Source organism: Enoplosus armatus, chromosome 22 (assembly GCF_043641665.1).
Source record: "Enoplosus armatus isolate fEnoArm2 chromosome 22, fEnoArm2.hap1, whole genome shotgun sequence".
In the NCBI taxonomy this organism is placed as follows: Eukaryota; Metazoa; Chordata; class Actinopteri; order Centrarchiformes; family Enoplosidae; genus Enoplosus; species Enoplosus armatus.
Genome location: NC_092201.1, coordinates 11,677,066 through 11,701,854, shown reverse-complemented (window position 1 = coordinate 11,701,854; position 24,789 = coordinate 11,677,066). Strand labels below are relative to the sequence as shown.

At 41.2% G+C, this 24,789-nt stretch overlaps 1 protein-coding gene across 1 annotated transcript; it reads right to left on the bottom strand.

The window, feature by feature from the left end:
• Nucleotides 1-8,985: 8,985 nt before the first annotated feature.
• On the bottom strand, nucleotides 8,986-21,085 carry il17rel (interleukin 17 receptor E-like). Its single transcript, XM_070929179.1, has 18 exons — nucleotides 20,972-21,085; nucleotides 19,327-19,354; nucleotides 18,309-18,467; nucleotides 17,421-17,527; nucleotides 16,906-17,020; nucleotides 16,543-16,587; nucleotides 16,043-16,182; nucleotides 15,217-15,288; nucleotides 15,076-15,130; nucleotides 14,803-14,966; nucleotides 13,523-13,567; nucleotides 12,633-12,690; nucleotides 12,264-12,409; nucleotides 11,682-11,741; nucleotides 11,526-11,583; nucleotides 10,412-10,543; nucleotides 9,647-9,703; nucleotides 8,986-9,552 (listed from the first exon to the last, which is right to left on the bottom strand). Exons 1-18 carry the CDS (start codon nucleotides 21,083-21,085, stop codon nucleotides 9,431-9,433), a joined length of 1,677 nt encoding a protein of 558 aa, XP_070785280.1. The 3' UTR covers nucleotides 8,986-9,430.
• Nucleotides 21,086-24,789: the final 3,704 nt, after the last annotated feature.

Sequence of the window (24,789 nt, the reverse complement as noted above, 5' to 3'; positions counted from 1 at the left end):
GTATTTTAGAGGAAATTAATGATGTAATGAAGGTAGGCTCTATGGATGGCAATGTCGGCCTGTTGGGCAACTTTGGTCCAGACTGAGATCTGAACAACTGTTGGATGGGTTATGATGAAATTTGGTACAGACATGCATGCCCCCCACAGGATGAATCTTAATAACTTTAGTGATCCTATTAAGCGACATCAACAGGTCAATATTTGTCCAATACTTTGGTTCCTGACATGCAAATACATGCAGAAATAATGACCCATCAGCCTCAGCTGTACTGCAAATGTTAGAGTGCTAACATGCTAAACTAACATGGTGAACATACATTATACCTACAGTACCGTATTAAACATCAGCATATTAGCATTAGCATTGTGAGTCTTTTTTGATCAAAAATGGAAAAACATACAAATGTTATGTCCCAGATAGGAAGTTCTGCATGTACAGTATGACAGAACGGCACACATGCAATGTGGGGGAGGGAATGACTTTTCAATAAAACAGAAGGAAAACAGAAAATATGAGGCACAGCTGATGTATAATATGTTCAGCTTTACTGAAAATGCCAGCTCAGCATCTTTTAGCTGAAGGTGTTGGTGTGTGACCTCGGCTACCCCTCCTCCCGAACCTCCACCTCTCCAAAATGGCAATTACCAACAGTCCATCAGTGCTCTGGCATTAATGGGCTAGCCCTGTGCCCCCGTGGGTATTGTAGTATAATTACAGGGCATTCACCCTCAGGGCCACTCTGATGTCCACGCCGTGAGCTTTCCCCAAGAGGGACATCACAAAACGCACTGCGAGGACTTCCACCAATTGAAATCAGGTTTGTTTAAGCCGAACATGGCTGTCAGCTGCCTCACACATGTAGGCCAGTAGGCTAAACCGTCACAGAAAATGATGAAAATGCATGCAGAAATATCACAGGATTCACGCATGCATACATCATAGTGACTTGTGCGAGTGTGTTCCCTGGGGACGTACGCCTCGGAAAGGTCTGAGGGCCAACGGGGCCAAATCTGGCCCCTAAGGTGACAATAATAATAAAGGTTTGGAGGGGGTAGTGGGGTTGTGTGAGATGGGGGAGATCCAACCATCATGATTACAGCAGAATTGAATTCCCACAGGGGCCCTACATGTGAGAGGACGCAGGCTGGAATATAGGCCACCCATATGGATATGCTGTGATGATGAAAGACATTGCTGTGGAGGTATACAATGTGCATCCCTCAAGCTAAACAATGCTGCGCTTGTCCTTTTTTTTCATCATTTTCTACATAAAGGCCAATGAGTTCATCTGCCATTTCACCGCTGCTGCAATGTAGCTGTAGTGTGTGGTGGCTGCCAGGGCGCTCTGCCAGCACCGTATTGTATATCCCCGTATACTGTAAGGACTGGAATGTTGGACGCAACCCAAGCTGAGTCACAGGCTTGATTTTCCTACAGGAAAATAAATGTTTACTGAACCTCAAAGGACGGGTTCACATTTTTTCAGTCTCAAAACAATAGTCACATGCCGATATGTGCATTGAAAGAGTTGTTGGTCCTGTGAAGAGATTACTTCCCAAAGCCATTTCATAGAGGGAATTTTGTGCTAAAAAAAGAGTGTAACTTTGGTAGATACCCACTTTATTTGTCTAATTCAGACTGTTGAAGTCTCACATAAGCGTTAACTGAACTCTAGATTTTATTTTTGTTCAGAGGGAGGACTGTAGATTTAGTGATGTAAATTTGTAGAAATGTAAATCCTTCTCTTCAGAAATAAAAACCTGCTGTGAATGCCCATATTTCGTGATATGCACGAAATCCTCCCATGTCGAGGTTTCCCTGCATCTTTGGCATTGCCTTGGATTTTAAGAGTAGCAGTATATCAGTGTGATGTACTCAGCCAGCCTCACATGGCTGCCCAGTATCTTAGCCATATGTGAATACCAGCACTGAATTCCTCCATGTGTTGTGATGTATAGTAGGTGGTGAGCATGTCGGGGTAGCATGACACATGCATGAGTGTGTGTGTGTGTGTGTGTGTGTGTGTGCGTGTGTGTGTGTGTGTGTGTGTGTGCGTGTGTGTGTCTTCTTCCCTGTCTCTCGCAAACTTCTTTTTTGTCCCATTCTGATTTTTCTTTTCCTACTCTTAACTTTTCCTTCTTTCCCTGTACCCCTTTTCTCCCATCTGTAATTAACCAGTATATCTTCTTCTCCCTTTCTTTGACCCTCCTTTCTTAATTACTCAGTATTAGCAGACACCCCACCCTCATCATACACACACACACACACACACACACACTCTCATCTTTCTTTGATGGGATCCTGGTATGTTTCATAGAATATGACTGTGGTCTGGTGCAGTGGGCCTGTACCGACAAAAGCCATTGTGCATGGGGGTTGGCAGATCCCTCTGAAGCCATGCCAGTTCCTGTGCCAAACACACACACACACACACACACACACACACACACACACACACACACACATCAGTGATTATCAAGCAAAGCCCGACAAGTGGGGAGCTTATAGAACTGCAGGAAAGGCCTGGCACTCATCCACCCACGGGCCTCTTAACCCCACCCTCTCTGCTTAGCACACAGTGGGGGGTCAGCACACACACACGCATACACTCCATCCACCCCCCGCAGAAAAAACAGCTTCTGTATTGTGTTTCCGTGTTATTCTTCTTTTCCAGCCAATCCCAGCTCTCACAGTGAAGACAGGAGCGGTGTGATTCGGCTGAGCTTTCACTCTGACAAAGACATCTCGACCGGATCAAAGTGTTTGCGGACTGACACACACACACACACACACACACACACGCACAAAAAAACAACAACATGCAACATGCTCCAATCATGTTGAATCACGTACTTGTCTTGTCAAAACACAATGAGATATCTTACTATGAAGACACTAAGAATGGCTATTAAAGGGTCAGTTCACCCAAATTACAAATAAAATCTGATTACTTGATCACTTACCTCTAAGTGGTATCTAGCAATGCAACGCCTTCTGATTTACTGTCATTTGTTTCAGTTTTGAGATACAGTATCTGTCTCTGAGATTTCTGTTGTCAACCCAATACAATGGAGGTGAAGGGAATTTCATTTGTGGTGCTTTAAAACACACTCAAGACACATTCAAGACCATTCAGAAGCAACGTCTCTTTCCAGAAACACTGTTCCCAGTGCTCAAGATGATCTTCAAAACAAGCTGCCAGCAGTTTCCATAAGGACTATTTCTTCAGCAGAAAGTAGTCCCAAAGAAAACCTTCAACAGCTAAGCCTGTAATATGGGTGAATCAGCCCATACAACAATTTAACATTTTGGGAAATACTTTGGAAAATACCCGGCTAGCTCTTTCCCCCTGCCTCCAGCCTTTGTGCTAAGCTAAGCGAATCGACTGCTAGCTGTAGCCTCATATTCAACAGACAACCATGAGAGTGGTATCAATTTTATGATCTAACTCTTGGTAAGAAAGTAAATGAGTGTATTTCCCAAATTTACAAACTATTCCTTTAAGATATTGGTCTAAATAAGGGACTTTCTTGGTATTGGCAGGTCAAATTTGGAGTGCCATGTTTTGACCCTGCAGTTTGCCCTCTCTTTCTGCGACAATGCTTGTGCTGAGTGAGCTCATTGTGTCCTACTGCTGCTTTTGCCATTGTTTTGCTGTCTTTATAGTACTGTACTGGTACTCCTGCCCACCTGCCCATGTCTCACACACACACACACACACACACACATATAGGAGTGTGGAACCTTCACAGCTGGCCAATCGGCACGTGCCCTGACCTCAACCACTGAAATGTCAAGGGTCACAGGTTGCCTTCCAACAGATGGACTCTCTGAGTGTGCGTCTCGGGGGTTGGTAAGGGCTGATTGTCGGTGTGTACTCGCATGGCTTTAACGTGGCAACAAACGCAACCTAGAGGAGGGGCGGGAGTCGGGAGCAGGCCTGGCGTGTGCCGGGGTCACGACAGGTCAGAGGTCAACAAAGCCGACAAAAGGTAGTGACTCTCGCCCTTCTTTTGGCCATTCACAGCCTTTTCGTTGCTGCGCTACCAGTGACCTGGCCTTCACAGCGCAGTCCCTGATGATTTGACCCCAGTCCTGTCGAAGATGAGCGAGGTGACTGCTAATTAAAAGGCCGGAAGTAAATCTAAAGGTTAGGTTTGATTATGTGGTGTATATATGTGTGTGTGTTTGTGTCAGAGGAAAGGATAGATATTCACTCGCTCTGAATTGAAACATTTTCAGAGTCAGTGGATGGAAAGAATCGCCACCACCGCCATAAAATATTTCTCTCCAGTATAAACACTTGGAGTGAGAGAGAGAGACAGAGACAGAGACAGAAAGGGAGAGCGAGGATGAGAAAGAGTTGCCAGTGTGAGAGAGAGTAAGGGAGGGATTTGGAGAGACAGCAGAGAGGTGACAGAGAGATAGGAGCCCATGGAAAAGGCCTTGTTTGCCAGCTGGGAGAGGCATGAGATCATTGCCCCGTGCTACTCTGCGCCATTATCCCACTAAACCCTGTACTCCTCCTCCTCTCTCTGCTCCCCCCCCTCCCCCATGCAACACTCTCACACACTCATCTGACTGTTCTGTTTATTGATGACTCAAGCTTGCCGTTTCTTTCCGGATACACAGTCAACACTGGAGCTCCGGCACCTCGGGGGCCTAATGGACTGATCTCGACTGTTTACAGCTGTGGCCTTTCTAGAATGACTCACAAAGGAACAAAGAAGCCTCTGTGTGTGCGAGAGAGCTTTTCCTATCCTTGTCAACAGGACCTACCGACGCGGCACTGTACTTTTCTTCGAGAGCCCTCCTCCTCTCCTCCTTTGACAAGCTTGTCGTCTTCTCTCCGGGCTCTCCCCCCGGCTGCCCGTCCTCTCAGTCTGACAAACCCACATCTGTCCTCCTTTCATCTACAGGAGGTTCTTAACCTTGTCATCCATCACCTCTTCGATCCACAGTACCTCTTACCCTCTTCCTCCTCCTGCTATTTGGTTTCCCATCCCTCTGTACTCTTACCTGTACTGTCTGGACCCTGCAATACCTAAAAACTCATAATTCATGCGTCACTTGAAAATGCAACTGCAGATGGAAGAACATGGATACCAGATAGTACAGTTTTCTTTGGCCCGTCCAAAAGGTCCCTATAAGAAGTAAATATTTATGAATGTATAGTATGAATTGATTTGAAGACACACCAATCTGAGAGCAAATTTCCCCTCATCAAAATGGAATCTCCTGCTACAACATCCTCTTTTTTTCCCACCCTTGAACCTTTCACCTTTGTCCCAGTTCCCCAGCTCTCCTCCTATGTGTACACATGTGTTTACGGACGTAAATGTGTCTTTCCATGCATACCTGAGGGCGTGAGCGCTTGTGTGTGTGAATGCTTGCCTGTTTGACATCAGCTTTCCACTCTCTGCCGCTCTAAAGACCCGTGTTTGTTTGTGCAGCGCAAAGCCCCGGCGCGAGCGCTGCGTCGGCGCTCACCGATTAGCCCGCCCGGGAACAACACCCCATCGGAATGTCTGGAATTATACACAACAAGGATTAGCTCATCCCTGTCTGTTGTCTCTGGCCTCCCTGTTTGTCATTCTTTCGCTGCATGGGCTTAGAGACAGAGATGGACAGACAGATAGACAGAACTATAGACAAAGAAAGAAGCATGGTTTTGGTGGTGTTTTACCTGGAGGCCTCGCACATCATCCAATGTGCCTATTTCTATATGTTCTTACTGTGTTTCTAATTGTTTTGAAGGAAAAGTCCACCAAAGACAGCTGCTGGCACTGCACCTGGCATTTTTATCCCTATGGATAACTGGCCATGCTTAGACAGCATTACATCATGTTCAGATCGTTCCAGCAAAGCTACAATAGAGTTTAATTTTTTAGGAAATGTTTCAACAAAGAAACACTCACTCTGATTTAGAGTTCTTTGTAGGAATTTTACTCTGAGAAATACAAATATAGGCGCTTTAAGATATAATGTGTTTTGAATATAAGGGTATTTTGGGAAATGTAGGAAACTGATTGAAGAAAACCAGACCAAGACGGATAAAGGAAAGTGTTTACATCAAATAAAGGTTAATAACACTGAAAAAAGGAGCATTAAACAACACAGACAGATGACATGTCACAGATCTTATCTTCAGCATCATTTTTCTTTATCGTTCTGAGGTTTCCTTTAAGGTTTAATGCCTCGCTCAGATGTATTTTTGGCATATATATCCAGCAGTAGCTCTGCTTAAGTTAATTGCAGACATTTGAGGCCTCTCAGCCACCTGTTAGACACATTTTCTTATGAGTCATTAGTGTGACTGTTTATTTTTCACTGATTTGCACCGTGAACGGAAACCATCCTCGTCCTGTGTGTTGCCGTTTCCCTTCAAGTCAAGTCTTGGTGAACACTGCCATCTCGTGGCCATTATAGAACAATATGTAAGGACTGGTGACTCTGTAAGACAGTGACAATCATCTACAAAACAATACGAATCTTTCATGTTTGTGCTACTCTGCCTCTCTGGATGAATGCCAAGCAGAAGTGTCGAGGGCTTCTAGTATTTATATTATCATAATAGATAAAGATAGATTGCCAGAAATTAATATAGAAGTTAAATGATATCTATATATACTCTGCAGTTGGTGGCCTGTTGTTTGTCCAGTAATTAACCAAATAATATCTCAATGGCAAATAATATTAGGGTAGATGTTCTATAGTTGACCATGAACTTCAAATAAAAACAGGTAAGGTAAGGTAAATTTTTTTAAGGTAAATATTAAAACATTTTGGAAAAACTGTCCTGAAGCCAAAACAAAATCCCACAAGACCCTTTCCTGATAACTGATAAAGAAAGATGATTGTTCTGCGTTTATCAGCTACCATCAGGGCAGAGGGAGGCAATGGTCCCTCAGTCAGACTGCCAACATGCAATCATGAGCCTTTTGGTTTCATTCCCTGCTACAGTGCACTTGATTATTCTTCTTCGCTGACGTTTGTTGTTTAGCGTTCTGTTCAGTTTTGGTCCGTCTTTCTCCATTGAATTCTTTCATTCCTGAATCAGTTGCTCTCTTTCTTTCTTTTGTCTTTTTCTTTATGCAAGCCGCAAAAACTGTATGTTCCCGCTTTTCTTTACCTCCCAGTGGTATTCTAGCCATGCAGATAGTTTAGGATTTGCAGTCTGTGAATAGTAGGACAGTTACAATGTTTCTGTTGTCATCAAAGTAGGATTGCGTCATTCACATCATCTTTGCCAGTGTGAGAGATTTTAAGAATATTTCTTTAGACTCAATACATCAAAATCAAGGACACAGCCCTTGAACTTGTCTTTGAAAGTCTTTTGTTGTGTTGTCTCTACAGTATACTCACTGTATACTTCACCTCTAATGTGTTGGGCTGGTGGTAGAAAGCTCAGTAACAAAATGTGGGCAAATGCATCTGGTATCACATATGGTGAGTGGGAAAAAAGTGGGTGGACTTTAAGCAAGTGAGTAAGCAGTAATCATGTTCGGAACATGTGCTTCATTTCCAGGATCCCTTCTGGGTGAAAGCACCACCTGATACCTGCTTCGTTTTTGTGCTTTGTCATCATGAATTACAATGATACTTTACAATAATCAGATAACACTAAAGTGTAATTATTTCCTCAATGTGACAGATTTATGATTAATAATGACACTACTATAACGCCAGGTAGAGGTCATTCATGAACAAACATGGACACGTTTCATGAAGATTCCTCTCTGCTATGAGGAAGCGTTCACTGTGTAGGTTTTGGGAAAAGGCCATATGAACACATGGCTTTGTCATGTGAAATGTTTTCAGTCCTGCGGTAAAGGATAAAAATAGACACTGCTTTTCACTTTCCTACTTCCTGTGAGGTGATTAGTTGTGTAAAGAGGACATTATTTCCCGTGTTTTACATGCTTGCTTACTGCTCATTCAAAAACAATCTAACAAGGAAATGTGTTCCAGCATACCCAGACCAAAAGACAGACCCATTTAGAATATTACAGTAACAAGTTCCTCGTGTGTGAAAGCCTGGTCACAGGGTAGATTGCATACGTGCAGTGTACCGCAGGTTGTCTACGTAGGTATCTGCACAGAGAAGCCTCTGTTCTCTAACTGGTACAGCATCCTGTTTGGAGCAACGTCATTTGCTTAACCATGTGGAAATCATTCCCGTACTGAGACAGATATGGGTAGCACAGTAAAGTGCTGCGCGAACAGATTGGGGCAGGGAGGGAGAGATGTAAGCGTCTTTGTCTGGAGCTGAAGCTTTCCTTCATTCCAGGCGACCAGGCTGTTTTGGTAACATATTCAAAACAGCTTTGATAATTCGTGTTAGTACAGTTTCGTTCACCTGTCCATATGATGTGCTCATCGTCACTTTTGGTGCCTTATGAGCTTTCAGTAAATAAAAATGTATTTTGTTCATTGTTTCATTTTGGTAAGAACGGTACATAGCGGCTAACTCCATACCAGCAGATGTGTGTGAATGTAAGAAAGAGAAGCTACATATGCAAGGGTAAGGATAAAGAAAGCAAGATGTCACTTTAAAAGAAATACAGTAAACAGCAGTGCTGGCTTGTCTGAACAAGTGTGCAAACTCAGTGCTGTGGGACTGGGGCTCCAGTGGCGTGGACAAAACAACACCTTGCAGTACAGGACGGCACAATAGTAGTAAATACCAGTTTGGTGAAGCTCTTAGAGTCAGAGGAGGAGATTCAACTCACTGCTCCTATTTGCTGTGTCATGTCTGTCATATTTTGACATTTACAATTCTAACATTATGTAATGTTGTGAGTGACGTGCTGCATTTATGGCTGTGACTGTTTACTTCTAATACAAGGACATAAGAAAAGGTTTAGACTTCATTACGGTTAAAATGATGGACAATGCTTAACTAAAAAGAAGTGAATCATTACTTTCCTAAAGTTAAATTCATTATGAAAAAAAACATAATAAGCAGGTTTTCTTTCTGATTTTGCATTTTTTATTGAAAATATAGATTTAATCAGGACTGGAACTGACTGTTTAGCTGCAGGCTGAATAAATATTTTAACTTAAAACATGATAATATACACTTTCACCCAAACAGACAAAACCACATAGAATACATAAACAGCAGCAACTAACTATAACAAGCATACTAACCAGCACATGCACAGTAACATACATAACATTCAGTCCAAGAACTTTATTGTCACTGTGCAAGCACAACTGCAATTGAATCAACCTCAAATGGTGCATTTGTGTTTAAGACTTCGCCCGTGCTTATATAAATATGTATTATATATAACATTTGAAATATCTGTCCCAACATCGTACACTGCATTCAACAGAGAACTTATTTAGTTTGCGTAACATCTTTACAGTTTTGTATGGCACATTACAAGTAATGCTTATGGACCGGAGCAGCGTTCTTTGGTCAGTCAAAGATTAAGTTGGCCTTCTCAGTGTTCCCACACTGCGGCGAATCAGGTATGAAGAGCCCTCCAAGGAGAACAGGTTGAGTTTGCGATGCAGGGACCACACAGTCAAAAGCAAAATCTGTCAAAAGCAATGATCAGGTTCTGGTTTTAGGTGTTTGAAAGCGTCTATGCTATGTAGTCAACAAAAGAAAAAAAGATTGTGATAATCTTACCTGTTTGCTTTTTAGAGGGACAGCCTCCATCTTTCTTTTGTTTCCTCCCCTGATACACTACAATAGAAAACAGGCGGAATCAGATGAGGAAATAGACCAATATAATGACAAATTCAGTGGCTGGTTTTCATTCAAATGAATTGTGCATTTTACACAACCCAGTACATCCATGGTGCATTGCAATTTTAGGTTACTGTAAACCCTCGATTAACAGAGGGAGTCTTGCTTAAAGCCCATATCCAGTCCATTGAAGACTGCATCGATCAAACAACTAATGTTGTGCACTTTGCAAACGCACATTGTTTCCTAAGACACAGCACCACAAGTTCAGAGAAGGTCGCAAAAAGTACAGCAGGCATTACATGTGCAGCAGACTGGTGTGTAATTATTTTTGACATGGCGTGTTTTCTACCTCATTACAACCACAATTATATGATACATTGTTACCAAGTTCTATTAGATATCACGGAGCAGGAAAAGAAATAGATAATAACTGTTTTTAACATTTTAACACTATTAATTGTGGTTAGTTCCCTCAAGCAATGTCTGCAGCACTGGAGCCTCAACCAAGCATGTGCAGACTGGGCTCAGGGAGTCCAGCCCTGAGCCCTCGCCAACTTACCAGGGGCGCAATATCAAAGTGTGTGAGTTTGAAGGGTGCACACTGGAACTGGGCCTAAATCAATTTTGGTACAAGTGCTTACACAGCAGTATGTTAACAGAGAAAATAATACTGCAGGCCTGAGCATGTCATTATCTACCTACCGGTTAACAGTACGTGAAGCAACAGAGTGACGATTATGATGCCCGAGAGGCAAACACCAGCTGGAACAACAACCCAGGTCAAGTCCAAAGAGGCTCGACTGGAGACGGCAGGTCTGAGGGGCGATGATTGATCTATGAAGAGAAGTTACAGTGTGTGGAGTATATATATTTTCAGAATGGGCGTGGCACAAATTCGATATATCTGGTATGAATAAACTAGGCGACGTGAGGGGATCAGTTGGATCGCCAGAATTTGGGTGAACATCACAGTGCAGATCCACACAGCCACAGTAATTTAAATTGTAAGCTAAACAATGAGGCATATAGGCATAAAATATGTAAACACATGTTGTCCTAAATAGTCATATATGGTTGCCAATCACTCCTCACAGACGAGCAATTGTCCAAAGCTGATTTTTTTTACTATCAATATACTTCCATAAATATAAAGCTGGAGCCAGGAAAAAGTTAGCTTAGCTTAGCATGGAGAGTGGAAACTAGCTTTTGTACATATTATACAAATCAGGTATAACGTGTTAATTGGTGAGCTTTAAAGCTGCTGATAAAGTTTTACCTTTGGACAGAGCCAGGCTAGCTGTTGCCCCCTATTTTCAGCCTTTATGCTAAGCTAAGCTAAGTGGCCACTGGCTCCAGCTTCATACTGAACAGAGACATTAAAGTGATATCTAATCCTCAGCAAGAAAGGAGGACAAGGGTAATGAAATAATTATCTGCGTTTATCCGACTGTTACCTTCTGCTCACTACGGGTTCTCAATCATACGTAAAAAAATTGGCACTCAAACAAAAACAGTGCCCCAAAGATGGTGTTCTTCACTTTCTTCAGAGCCTTTATGTTCATGCGTAATGGTTTCATCCATCATTGCATGCAACATTTAAGTGGAGTAAATTACAAAAGTGCAGAGCATCCTTTTATTTTTCAAAATGATGCCAAGAAACCACTTAAGGCAAACTTCAGAGGCACACACATTCTGTGACAGTAAATATAAGGTATATTACCACCTCAGGTTGTAAAAGACAGGAAATGAATGAGACCAAAAAAGGAGATATTTTTCTCTAGTTTGTAAAGAACAGTAGCCCAAAAAACGTACTTACTGCATTGCTCAAGACAGTGAATGACTGTGGCAGCAAACTTCACATCGAGCCTCTTGACCTATCCGCATACAAAAAGAGTATTCAAAGTCATTGTCTGTTTAAATGTGAAGGAACATGCTGTTTACCTCAAAGGATCTATTAACTACACAAACATACCTGGACACAAGAGTTGCATAGTTCCCCTGCCAGCTTTAAGCCAACAGCTTTATGTTTTTCCTGAGAAAGAGACAAAAGAAACAAAATAGCCTTAGAGGCTTAACAGCGCTGGTGTTATGGAAGTTGTCATGGTTTCTGTTTTACTTTTTTTTTATCTGCTATCAGCCATGTGACTGTTCAGTAGTAATTCAGGAGAGGGATGATTGGTGAAGCATTGCAGTTTAACATCAGATTGGAAAGGTGGAATTACTTTTAATTGCTTTGTTGATTACAAATAGAGGTTTGAAGCTACAACACCTCAGAGGAAACGTGTTGTTACCCAGCAACACAAAGGAATTACATATATAACAAACACAAGGAGCTGCCGTGCAATCGTTGAAAACATGTTGTGACATTCATTTAATAAAGGTGCTTCCATACAGAACACAAGGGGTCAGTGAAAGGTTTAATAAGTATGAAAATAATCATATGAATCGTTTTTTCTGGCCTTCACAGTAACCTAATTGGACAAATAAGGGAATATCTTTTGGAATCTCCCCTGCCGGCACTCCCCCAAATTCACAGTAAGTGTGTGATACCTACCACATGGATGGTGTGTGTTTCGGTGATCTGGCACTCAGTAAACCCTGCAGACTTCTCACACAGCCCCACAGAAAACGTTGCAGTGATCTGGGACGACATCTGCACGTCTTCCTGACCGTGTCTTCTCATCCCATCCACCTCCCACACTGGAAATGATTGCACAGCTATCATTATAATAACCAATTCTTTAAACACCACATCACACAATGTCTGTCATTATCTTCATAATATAACCAAGTGTGGCTCCAAAACGACTGTCAGGTTGATTTATTGCCACAGTCTGACGTAGCAGCACGTCGCACAGCATTATCAAACGATACTTGATATGACATGAAATGATTAGCATGCTGGCGTAACAAAAAGTGTTACCATGGAATCTTGCATCAACAAAGGGGCACCTGGTCCAGGACTGAGAGCCTGCAGTGAACTGAAGAAGATAGTACAATTACATTTATAGGAAGCTCATAAACATAACCCTTAGTTCTAAGAAAGGAATCTAAATGTGAGAACAGAGAGCCTAATAAACACAATACACCATACCCACAGAAAACAGTTCCAGCGAACAGTTTAACCTCTGTTGTAAGTCAGTACACAACAGAGTATAAAAAAAACTGCAAATAACAATAGCAACAGCACTTCTGCTTTGTAGTTCGGCTACCTGTTAACTCTCATAGCTGAAATACGCTGGAACAGCTGAAGGTTTGAATACAGCTTCCCCTTTTTTTTACCATAGTAAAGTGCGATAATACACGTGGGGTGTCCTTATATAGAAATTAACTGGCTTAGCAGAGGAAATGCTACTGGTGTTATTCCCAAACAGAGACATTTGATTGTTTTTATACAAAACTCATACTATACCATAAGCATATAGTTTTCATTTATTTCCAGTTAAGTTTTTCTACCATTATCATACATTCCTGTGGAACCAAGGCAGACCTTAACCCAGCATAAAAATTACATGAAAGGGATTAAAGTACTCTGACTCAACTTTTAGACATTTGGGGAAATATGCTTATCATTTTCTTACCGAGTTTTAGATGACAATGTACCCACCACCACTTTCCAAATCAAACCTACACCCTTGGACATGAGTAGAGCATTGTCAAAGAGTACAGAATGAGGATAAAGTATTTAGCTTGCTTTATAAATCACACAGTATAAATAAGGAGTCCATGATTAAAAAAGTGATACTGAACCAACAATAACATGACTATAGTACAACTCCTGAAGAGCCAAAGGGGAATATAGGATATCATTACCTTCATGCACAGTTGAGGGTGTGGATCCACTTTAGTAAATCTTATCTGAAAAGCAAAGATTGATGACATGGCAAGTTAATGATGAACAATACACAGAGCAGTGTTGCAACTACTGAAGTGGATACTTTAAAGCAGCTACAAGGAGTTTTTAACTGGTTATGAAACTGTCTCAATTTAATACTGATGCCTTGATATGACCTACATAAGCAAACGAGACCATCAGCGAGAAGATTGGCTATTTCTATGCAGTAATTCTTAATTCTTAATGGGCAGGAGAAGATTTTTCTTTAGAGAATTTTCCTGACGTTATATTTTGTGGTTATGGCTGACACTGTGGCAGAAAGAACAAACAAAAAGTTTAAAGGCACACAAGTGAACCTTGGTCAGTCATTCAACAGATGGAGAGAATTGCAGGACTTGGAAGGATTCAAAACCAATCCTGAATTGGCTTCCTCCTAGACATGGTTTTACATTAGTTTATGAATTTAAATTGGTGGCTAAAACAAAGCCAGCTAGTATTTAGTTCAGACTGTATGCAGCATTTGCATTACTTGTGTTTTGCTTGGGTTCAAGCTAAATAGTTTTGTTTTTTTTAGGTCAGCTGGATTCAGCTGTCAGTTGGGAGACTCTGCGTCACTGGCTATTTTATAATAACAGAGAATTCCCCTCTCAAGGGAAATGGTCTCAAGTTTAATCCAATTATGATCAATATAGAGCCTCAGGTGCAAGACGCAAGAGGTTAGAATCATACTCACTGTGAATCATTTTAAGAGACAGTTTTTAGATGCCTGGTTAAGTGCGATATTGCAGTTTACTTTAACATGTGAACATTTTTCTTCATCCGCACAAAGGGTTATTGGCAAAAAACTACTGCTGCCATCATAACTTGTTCCCTCCGTATAAAGGATTACTACTGAATGATTTGATACTGTGCTTATTGTGTAAACAGCTGACATCATGAGCCACATGCAGATCAGTCAGTCATGAGACAATTTCCTCCATGACATGTTCAAACTCCTGACACCTTATAGTGATCACTCACCCACTCATAGTGTCACAAAGGTGGGTCATTTCTTTAGGGGCAGTGACTAATTTGTGAAACACGACCAGACAATCTGGTTCTTGAACCTTCATCTCAAATCTCGATCCAGTCTGTTATCTGGGTGGCATTTCTTTCATACCTTGTATGCGTATCACATGTAGACCAGCTTCTAGTGTTTTATGACCACAACAAGCAGCCAGAAACACTACTATTGTTTCAACATGTCAGAGACTTGTACCTTTTCCCTGCTGACATTCTGGGAGGCATGAGGGAGATCCACACAGACGCCGTCCCCTCTTGTCTGACACAACACAACCACGGCACTAACTGGACAGACGGGCTCCCATGATAGTGTCTCCTCCAGTGGGTCAAAGTTAATTCCAAACCACAGCTCCTCGAGACCTGCAGGTCACAATCCTTTTGAATGATACGATATCAGTTTTGAAGTGCTACAACACACACGCAGTTTACTACAGAATTTATTCTGACAAAAAACAATCAAGTGACTCACGGTCTATGAAAGGGCAGACCTGGACTCTGGGGGCATCCACCACTGCTGACCATCCCTGCGAGGAATTCATTAATGAGTATCAAAGGTGCAGCCCCTTTCATGGAATTAACTTAAAACCAGGAGTGTTGACAGAAACCTTACCTCAATGCAGAGGCAGGGCAAAGGCCGGAAGTAGGGGAGGGTGGCGCTCTTTACAGGTTCCTCCTTCTTTATCTGGAAGGTAAACGAAGCTTTATGACATTCATCCATTTTCTTTGGCGTGTGTGTGAGTATGGGTTGTGGTTTCTTGGTGATTCCCGAGTCGCATGAATGATTAGACACATTTTCTCACTGTACAAGCGAAAGTTTTCAAGAGGTCTCAAACTGAGCATCCCTATTACAACTGTTCTTTTATGAAATGGAGAATACTTCTTAATATCAATTATGCATCAGACGAACAGCATTGCATTAGCGGCATTCAGCTTTGATCTTGAAAGCTGCAGAGAATTAAAGACAATGAGTCAGTGAGTGAATAGATTTTAACTTTACAAGTGAATGACCTACTGGTTAAACTGGTTCAGCCAGTAACAAAGCGGTCTGACATTTGTAAGGATGATCACAGTGCTTATGTGGATGCTTCATTTTCATAGAAACCTGCCTATTTTAAAGTTAAGATAATGTTATTTTGGTATGCACAAAGGCAGTCCCTTTAACCAATCATCCATCTGTCATCCTATCTCAGCACCCTGTCATCCTATCTCAGCACCCTGTCATCCTTTCTCAGCACCCTTTGGGGAACAGGCCGAATACAAGCGTTTGGACTTGCAAGTTATCTCATTTAACTGTTACACACTTGCATACTTTATGAGGACAAAAATCTATACATGTCTGTTGTGTAATTCTAGTTTTCTTGCACCGTTCTGTTGAACTAAATGCAAGATCCTGTAGTCACAACACATGATAGTTTAAAGTAAATAGAGGGACTGACCAGTGTGTTGGCCCCTGTGCCGATGCAGATGAAATCCTTGCGGCACAGACGGAGGTGGTAGTTGTGATTTGCCAGCATGTCTGACACACTGACACTCAGCTCCTTCTTCTGGGGGTTTATGTCATATGATAGCCTCCCAGCTGAAAGAGACAGAGGTCAATGTTAGTGTGCGATGTTCATCTCAGACATAGGTACATGTGAGGGCCTGCTTTAAATAGCCTAAATACATCTGAAAGTCATAGAATGAAGAATTTCTTGTTTCTTGTTAAATACTTTGTTTTACTTCTTCAGGCCTTTAAAATTCATTCAAATAAAACAATCACTCTGTTATAAAACAGCTCAGGACGAACTGACATATACAACCTACGAGCCGTAACTAGCTGTAGCTGGATATGGCTTTGTTTTAAAGGCAAAAAAGTTGGAAACCACTGGCTTATAAAACTGAATGTTAGATATATTGATGCATTGCCTAATTTGGTTCGGAAAAAATGTGTACTTACTGATGCATTCTGGGACATTTCTTCTCAAATCGTCACTGATGCATTCTGTGGAGAAAAGTAATGATGTTTAAACTACTAGGAGTCATTGGGGGAAAGATTACAGCAAGACAAATGTGACATAAGTGTGTGTAACTTTTAAATAATACCCACCTACTACAGTTTTCTCCTTATGAATCATTTACCTTCATCAAAGTGTTTCTAATGTTACCGCTTTCTGTCAATTACAAGGATATACTTGGGAGCTTACGCCTCACCATTTATTGGCCTTTATGACTTACTATGTAATACATTGCATCTTCAGCTACTTCATTTCCTGTTTGTTAAAAGCCATGTTCACATGAGTGTGTGTGCACGTGTTCCTACCTGGAGCCTCGTAAGTGCCTGTCCAGGTTATGCCGCAGTAGCTTGGCACAGTTTTCACTGTTACTTGCACTTGTTGGCTCGGAGAAATGTCAGTGCAATCATTCTCAACTTCCACCTTCAGGAAAAGGGCAATTACAACACACAAGCTGTCACGTCTTCCACAGTTCAGCAGTCTTATCATGGAAACTATTGTACACCAACAAAAATGTGGATTACGTGATTCAGAAACTTTTGGTGTCAAATTAGCAACTGTTCAACTAAATTTGACTGATCTGTCATCTGACATTTTTTCCTTCTTCATCTGGAGTAATCATCTTTCATGTGTGCTCAGGAAGTTGTGAAATTACATCAAACGTATTTAACATTTCACCTCACTGATGCAGAAGACTCATGGTGTTACAGAAAAATGTTATCTTAATGAATCTGGCTAGACATGAAAACATAAGTCTTGCATCACACACTGGACTCAATTTGAACTAAATGTCCAACGGTGCCAGCGGTGCTGTTAACAGTACCTGCAGTCCAGACATTCTTTCTCTAGATGCTCTTTTGAAGCTGAAGATTCGGCAGTTTGCCATCATCCCTGCGGTGACGGTGCAGATGGACACACCATGGATGGACTCTGGGGAGAGAAATATATCAAAGTCAGAAGCCAGTAACTGTTAACCAGTCAGTTAACCATTCAAAAACTACATCTTAGTGTGAGTCAACATTAATGTAATACAAGAAGAACAGTACGTGTCCTATTTTATTGGCTGAGTGGACAAAAGACTCAAACAGGATCAAAGGGATTTCCCCATACCAGCCCGGACTGTGAGGAAATCCATAAAGATTATTATAGTGCGCTGCTGATGTAGACAAGTGTGTGTGGGTGAGCGTCTGCCTGCACGTGTTATCGGATCATGTGGCCTGTGTGCGGAATCAGGAACAGAAAATTCAATTGACATATTCACTATGCAAAAGCAGAAGTTTGATCTTGAAAAGTGAGGGTTTTCATAAATGAGACTTCCCTCACTGGTAATCTGCACTTTTGCAAATGCATTTAAATGTGTCATCAGCGAAAGCCATCTCTAACTATGACGTCGACTACACCCAAACTGCATTTGATACTTCCTCATTATGACAAAGTTAAATAAGTCATAGCATCTGTTGGTGAAAAGGTCAGTTATAGAGAATATACTGTAATCCTATATAATATAAAAGCAATGTGGACAATAAGCAGCCACTGATAGCTAAAGCATTGCATAAACACTGTCTAGGTTAGAGGCCCCGTTCCTGATTAGGACCTTATTCCTACAGCAGTCACCTGCATTACCGCATGTGTGAGGCTATGAAAACATCATGTAGTCAGTGAAAGCATCTGGTAAATGTTGTGTTTATTTCAAATCATCACGTTTACGTACCAGTAAGTTGTAACGCGGTTTTGATTCTGAGGTGTAGCGAGCATTTCTGCCTCCCCTCACACCTCATGACAGTGGAGAGGCTGATGTTGTGGAACACAGAGGAGGTGTTGAGACCTTCAGCAGGCTTCACTTGATTGCGACATGGATCGGGAAACAAATCTACGTAGGACAGAGCCAGAAAAAACACATGTAACACAACTTTTCAGGACAAAACACTGATGCCGTCATGTTTTCTTGTCACAGAACAGTCACTTAAGTCATGCCAAAGACTGCCAACATTTTCATCATGTTCCAGTCAGATGTTTCTGCTGTCATACTCCCAAAAGAGTGACATGTGTGTTTATGGTCAGTGCAAGATATCACATTGGGTGTGTGTTTCCGCGAAAGAGGCTGCCATGTCAACCATGCAGTCCAAACGTGCCCCCGTGAAAAGATCTACAACCTATTCTTATTGTTCTTCCTCTATTATTAATTGAGAAGAAAAAAACACATCAACATTTCCTCCACCATTGTCTGTCAGGGGCGGCACGGTGATTCCTCTTTAACTCTTTGTGTTCTTTGAGTACACATGAGTTCCGCTCAGTTTTAATACCACAAATGAGTACAATTCAGTGGTTTAATTTGACACATCACACCTGTCAGAGATGCATTGTGTGGCAGGGTTGGAATAACATCAGGTATTTCTTTTCATTGCCAAATTACTTTCATTAAATGTTTTTCATACTTTTATGATAGGTGGGGTCACTCTGCTTTCATATCTCAGAAATTAGTGTCATGCGGTCGTCCTGATGTGGTTGTATAGACTTTTTCAACCCTGCCTTCAATACAATTCTGAATGCAATTTCTTTAGCAACATTAAACAGTAACAAAGAGGAGTCAGTAACAAAATACAAAGGCACAAAATGCCGACAATATTGGCAGCGACACACAGTATTGGGTGAGCTATTGTGAAGAATTGTGTCCTGTGTGCATGCATGAGAGCAGATGTGATGTAGCAGCCACTCGTGTCTATACTTACTATCTGGCTTCCCCCTGCAGTGAAGGCCCTGCAAGGAGAGAGAGGATAAAAAGAGGCACTCAAGTGAAACAGCCTGTGACTCTTCTCTGTGAATCTTGTTGAGTAGGAGCTCCATTAATAAAGTAATTCTTAACAAAGAGAACAAAGGTAGCAGCGCTGCAGAACAGGGAATTCCCAGACAAACAAGGACATTTTATATCCTCATTGCTCCTTCAGGTTAAACACAACCTGTTTGTATTTTTGCTGCAGTTTGTTATGGTCCAACACGCAGCCAAATACAAGGGCTAAAGCTATGATTTCATTGGGCAGCTGCAACAAGAGTCTGCTCTACATGTATTTGAAGTTTAATTTGACGACAAACATTTCGACAAAGTGATGCAAAACATGCAACAACAGCGTGCATCACCAAGGTCGTTAAGGACAATTTGCCCCATTTAGCTCACGACCAAAACTTTGCAAAATACACCCTGCTTATTCATCAGCCAGGAAATAGTGTGAATGTGACATATGAATGTCACATTCACACTATTCCTGCACTCAGTGATGACTGGCGGAGTACGTTTTCACTTGTTTGACTCGGAGAATGTAATTTATCACTGAATGCTTCAGAGTTTTTCTAAATAATAATTGTTCTTTTGCTCAAACTGATATTTCTTTAGGCGGCATTCTGAGCTATCCATCCTTTTGTTATAAGACCAAACAGTATCCAGTATCCCTCAATAGTGTATGAGGTAATTCACATTACCTCATAGGTAATAAGGATGTTTTGAAAGTCAACACAGCTCACAACACATTTGAGTTTCAAAATGCTATCAGATATCTGGAAGCAAATGTTGGGATTCTTGGCCGCTACAACCAGATCTTGATTTATGTTTTTGAGTACATAAGCCTGCAGAAACTCGCAAAAGAGAAATAATAGCGACTTTATTGTGCTCTTTCAACACAGAGATTAAAAACATCTTTACAAGCCTGTTCAGGTCACTGAGAGAGAAGTAGATACATAAGATAAATAAGTGTGACCGAGCCACTCTAGACCAAACAAGATTTTAGGCTTTTTTTGTTTCCTCCTTTGGCTTGAGTAAATGATTAATTGATTCAGAAATACTGCATGAGCTCAGTAGCAGATGCTTGTACAGTATGCAGCTTGCAGTACAGCATGCTTGTTCACATTTGCATGTTTCCTCAGAAAAACGTTCAAGCGAGTCAACAGGTGAGTCATACAGTGTCAGGAATTGGTTTTACAGCAGTGCAGAAGAGCACTGTCATCCCAATCAAACTGATTGACTCATGCTTGGAGAGCCTTCTAGGAAATCTATACTCCAGGTTTACCTCAAAAACCTGACCTGAAACTGTGTACAAGGATTAGTAGCAGTATTAGGTGGTGGCAGTAGTAGTAGTAGTGGTAAGTAGCACAGAAATGATGATAGACATGGGTGTATTTCTTGAACCACATTTAGCAGCAGTATTATTAGTTGTAGAAGTGGAATCGATCACAGCTATTGTGCTGTAGTACTAGCACCAGTAACATCACCAGCAATAGGAAATAGCAGGAGTTAATAGAACATCTTCATTTAGTATCTCAGTGACAATGTGCGAGTGCACAAATCTGAGTTTGGTTTTAATGTTCCTGAGGATGCAGATTTACCTGAGAACACCTGGTGCCACACTCCTTTATCCTCTCCAGTCCTGTGCTTCCCGCTGCAGCTCCATTCAGACCCAAATAACAGTGATACATCAGCAAGACAAGCCACAGTATCATTTTCACCAGTCAGCACTAGACACAGGCTTCTACTACTGCTCTGCTTCTCTGGGTCCAGTGACCTGTTACTTTCTCTTCTTGTTCCTTATAGTGCTCCTCTTCTCTCTCTTCTTTGGCTGAGTGACAGGGTCAGATGAGGCTTGGCTGGGGGGCTGCCTGGTATGACGGGTAGATGATGAGGAGGAACTCCCGTTTTTGTTTTTTTTCTTTTGTGATGATATCCGGTGTGTTCTGTGCTGGGGCAGAGCCAAGCACACAAAATGAGAAAGACAAGCTGCTGAAGAGACTTAAATATTCCTCAGTGGGTCAGTGGAGGCGGGGCCACTGGTTGTGTGTGGGAAACAGAGACACACAGGGCTTTTCCTCTTCAGTAACATTTTACTGTAATGTGGCAGTCACACCACACATCCTATTACCATCTTCATTTAATGTTGATAATTGGCACTCATGACACACAAACATTTCTATTTTACTGTAATAGAAATGAACTGTAATTAAGTGGAAATACTGAGGTACTGAATCCCAGCCACTGCTGCAGCCACACACCAAACACATACACACACAGTGAGATAAGCAGTGTGTGTCAGGATTTACTGTTAAAACAAATAGGACAATTTCACAACTTGTGTTTTTTTCCTATTGCTTCACATTCACTAAAATTTATTTTCAGGAAAAAAAACGTACCAGGCACAATCTTTTACCCTGACAGAAAGCTTATACATTTCCTGTAAATACAACAATTCTGCTATTAAATCCGGTTCACTGGATCGGGTCAAAGAGGGAGCTGACTGAGACACGGTGGCTGAAACTTGATACAAGCATGATGTTCTCTACGTTGTGTTCACCCTGTTCATGAGCGGGTCATGTTTCTTAACATTTGATGATGTCAACAACGAAATGCTTTCCTTCAAGGCATCAGTCAGTCATGATAGTGGACCCTGACATTTAACTCCCCTATGATTGCATAAAGAAAACTTCCTCTTGGCTGTAGGCTACAGCTGCATGCCCTTACATGGGCAACACACTGTTGGGTTGAAAGTAGCTGGAAGGACAATCTTAGACTGTAACATTTGAGGAGTTAGATACTTGATTTTCAAAAAATAATTTCTTTAAATTGTAATTACTGATTTTTTTTGGCAACTTGGGAGAAGGACAAACAAACGGCACTGACATATTTAACCTTTTAAGTCGTGACAAACTTATTAACACACACTTCCTTATGTACACATCCAGTGCATACAGATTAGCAGCATTAGCATTTATGTGGAAATATGTTTCTCGCCAGCGGACCAAGTCCAATATTCACTCTCCTTTTAGCTTTCAACCAAATCACATTTTCATATTACAATTCTTGTATTTTCCTCTAATACTGAGAAACATTGAAGCACGTATAGCATGAACATTTTTCACCCCAGCCCTGACAACATAGTAATTTTCCTTTTCTTACAGACATTCAGAAAAACAACTTGTACTGCCAGAGGCAGAATGTGGTGCTACAGAGAGGAGTCGCTACGACAACTAAAAGAAATGTCTTCAGGCAACTTCCTTCCACTCTAATGCTGGGAAGTAGAGAGATTACCCATACACAGTTTCCAAGTACTTCCAAGATAATGTCAGGTTATTTGATTATCTTGATCACTGGTCGACAAAACAGGTAGAGAGAGGCATACTAAAAGTCTGTGTTGCACGTGCCAGCAGTGACCCCATAGTGAGCTGCAAGAGCAATAGCTTCAGTTGTGTTTTTACTGTCAGTCGCTGCTCTTCTTTTAAATGCTGTGTTGTGCAATACCAATATCAAAGCGCGAGGCCATAAAAGAGTTCATACAATGGGACAAGTAAGCTGATTGCTGCCACGCTCAGATCCAGTCCAAACATATCTGACTCTTTGAGTTGAGGGCCTTCAAAACAGATTTTATCTTTTTATTATGTAAACGCAAAAGAGTTTCATCTCGAAGTTACACCCTCAGAAAACAACAACAACACAGAGACTTGTGTCCCAGTTACACGTGTGCCTAATAATAGAAAAGTGCTGATTATCCAGCTATATTGCCATCGTTGTGCCAACCCCTGTGACAAAGCCATAGGAAACGCAGGCAGGAGACAAACACGATACACACGGCTGTCTTAAATCAAATCAATTAAGTAGATAGAAATAGACAGTGTCAGGTGTAAATTAAGGAGCAAATAATAGGCAATGAACTAGTTTGCATCTAGCCCATCTTGTTAACTAAAGATCAAGAGCGATTGACATAAGACCTTTTTTTTGTAATATTTCCTCACAGCTCTTGTTACTGTTTCACAGAGGAGCACTATAATATGGTTACTTTATTATCTTGCACAGTCATTGTTATCAGTGAGTTAAACCTTTGTGTAATGGCTCTATCTACTGGGACTCTGTGTGTATTACAATACCTGCTGTTTTTTCCACAGTCAGACACTTCTCAGGTAGGCTGCATTTGCTGAGAGTTCCTATGTGATAATAATGAGGAACAAATAAAGCTATAAATAAAGCCATTAATAATCAGTCCAGAGGTTCTCATTTTATAGCATAATAAGCCATCGAATCTGGAGTTTTTATTGCACGTCATTAAGAGGTGATTCCTCCACTGGAATAATCTGTCATGTCTGGAGTTGTGAATGTTAATAAGTTGTCAATAAATTGACTTTTGGATGCTCTGCAGCTCTTTTCCAAGATGTAAGTGTTGACCCCTCTTCTTGTTGAATTAAAGAAACCCGCTAAAGCAAGTTATGCTGTAGATTATTGTTGATGTACAACACATTAACAAACCATTCATTAAAAGATCATAAAAAAATCATTCCTTACAGTTATAAACACTCTATAAATAGTTAGTAAATAAACTTGTGAAGTAGGCTTTTGCCTAGTTAGAGTGGTACCAGCATCCTTATGTTGATTTCTCAAAACTTTTGCCTTTGCCCTCAAGCACAATAATAATAATCAATATTATAATAATTATCATCATTATTAGAGGAAAAAGACTAATTGATTGTCGTATTAAAAATGTAAATGCTTCCTCTTATCAGTAATACCCCCTTCGGCTGCTTGTACATGAATGAAGTCCTTTCCTTTCAGTTGATTAAATCCCTTTAGTCATCAAACAGCAGTAGAAATGATGTTTGCGCTCTCTGCAGTCCAGATTTTGATGGATGAGCTGCGCGTAATTACGCACGGGTCAAGCAGCTTGTGTCTTTTTGTTAACTCGACAAGTCCCCGCGATAACTCAAAAAACACATTTCCCTTTTGTTGATAAAAAAAACAATAACAAACTGTCATGGCTGTATGTCAACCATCATGTCAGCGACCAGCATCAAGTGGTACACTGTAAGAATAGCCTATTTTCGTTTAGGGAATTCGGTTAGTTAAGGGCAGTCTGGACACTGACAGTGAGCTGCAGAGCGGAACTTGCTTCTTTCACCGTGGGCTTCTTCTTCTTGCCGCGTGTTTCTACATCCAGTATAATGCAATAGACCTGACTTACCTTTAACCTGCTGTCAGCCGATGTAAGCTGCTCACCCTGCCGTGTAAGGCATCCTGCACTGCAAAAAATATCGGCCGCCCCAACTCATTCGGCCCACAGAGGCGTGAGATCGTGTTTATTCATAAGTTAGAATAAGTAAGAATGTATCATTAAAATATATGTTTAAATACATTTCGCTTATTTGCAGTGAAGTGGTTTGCTGTTTCC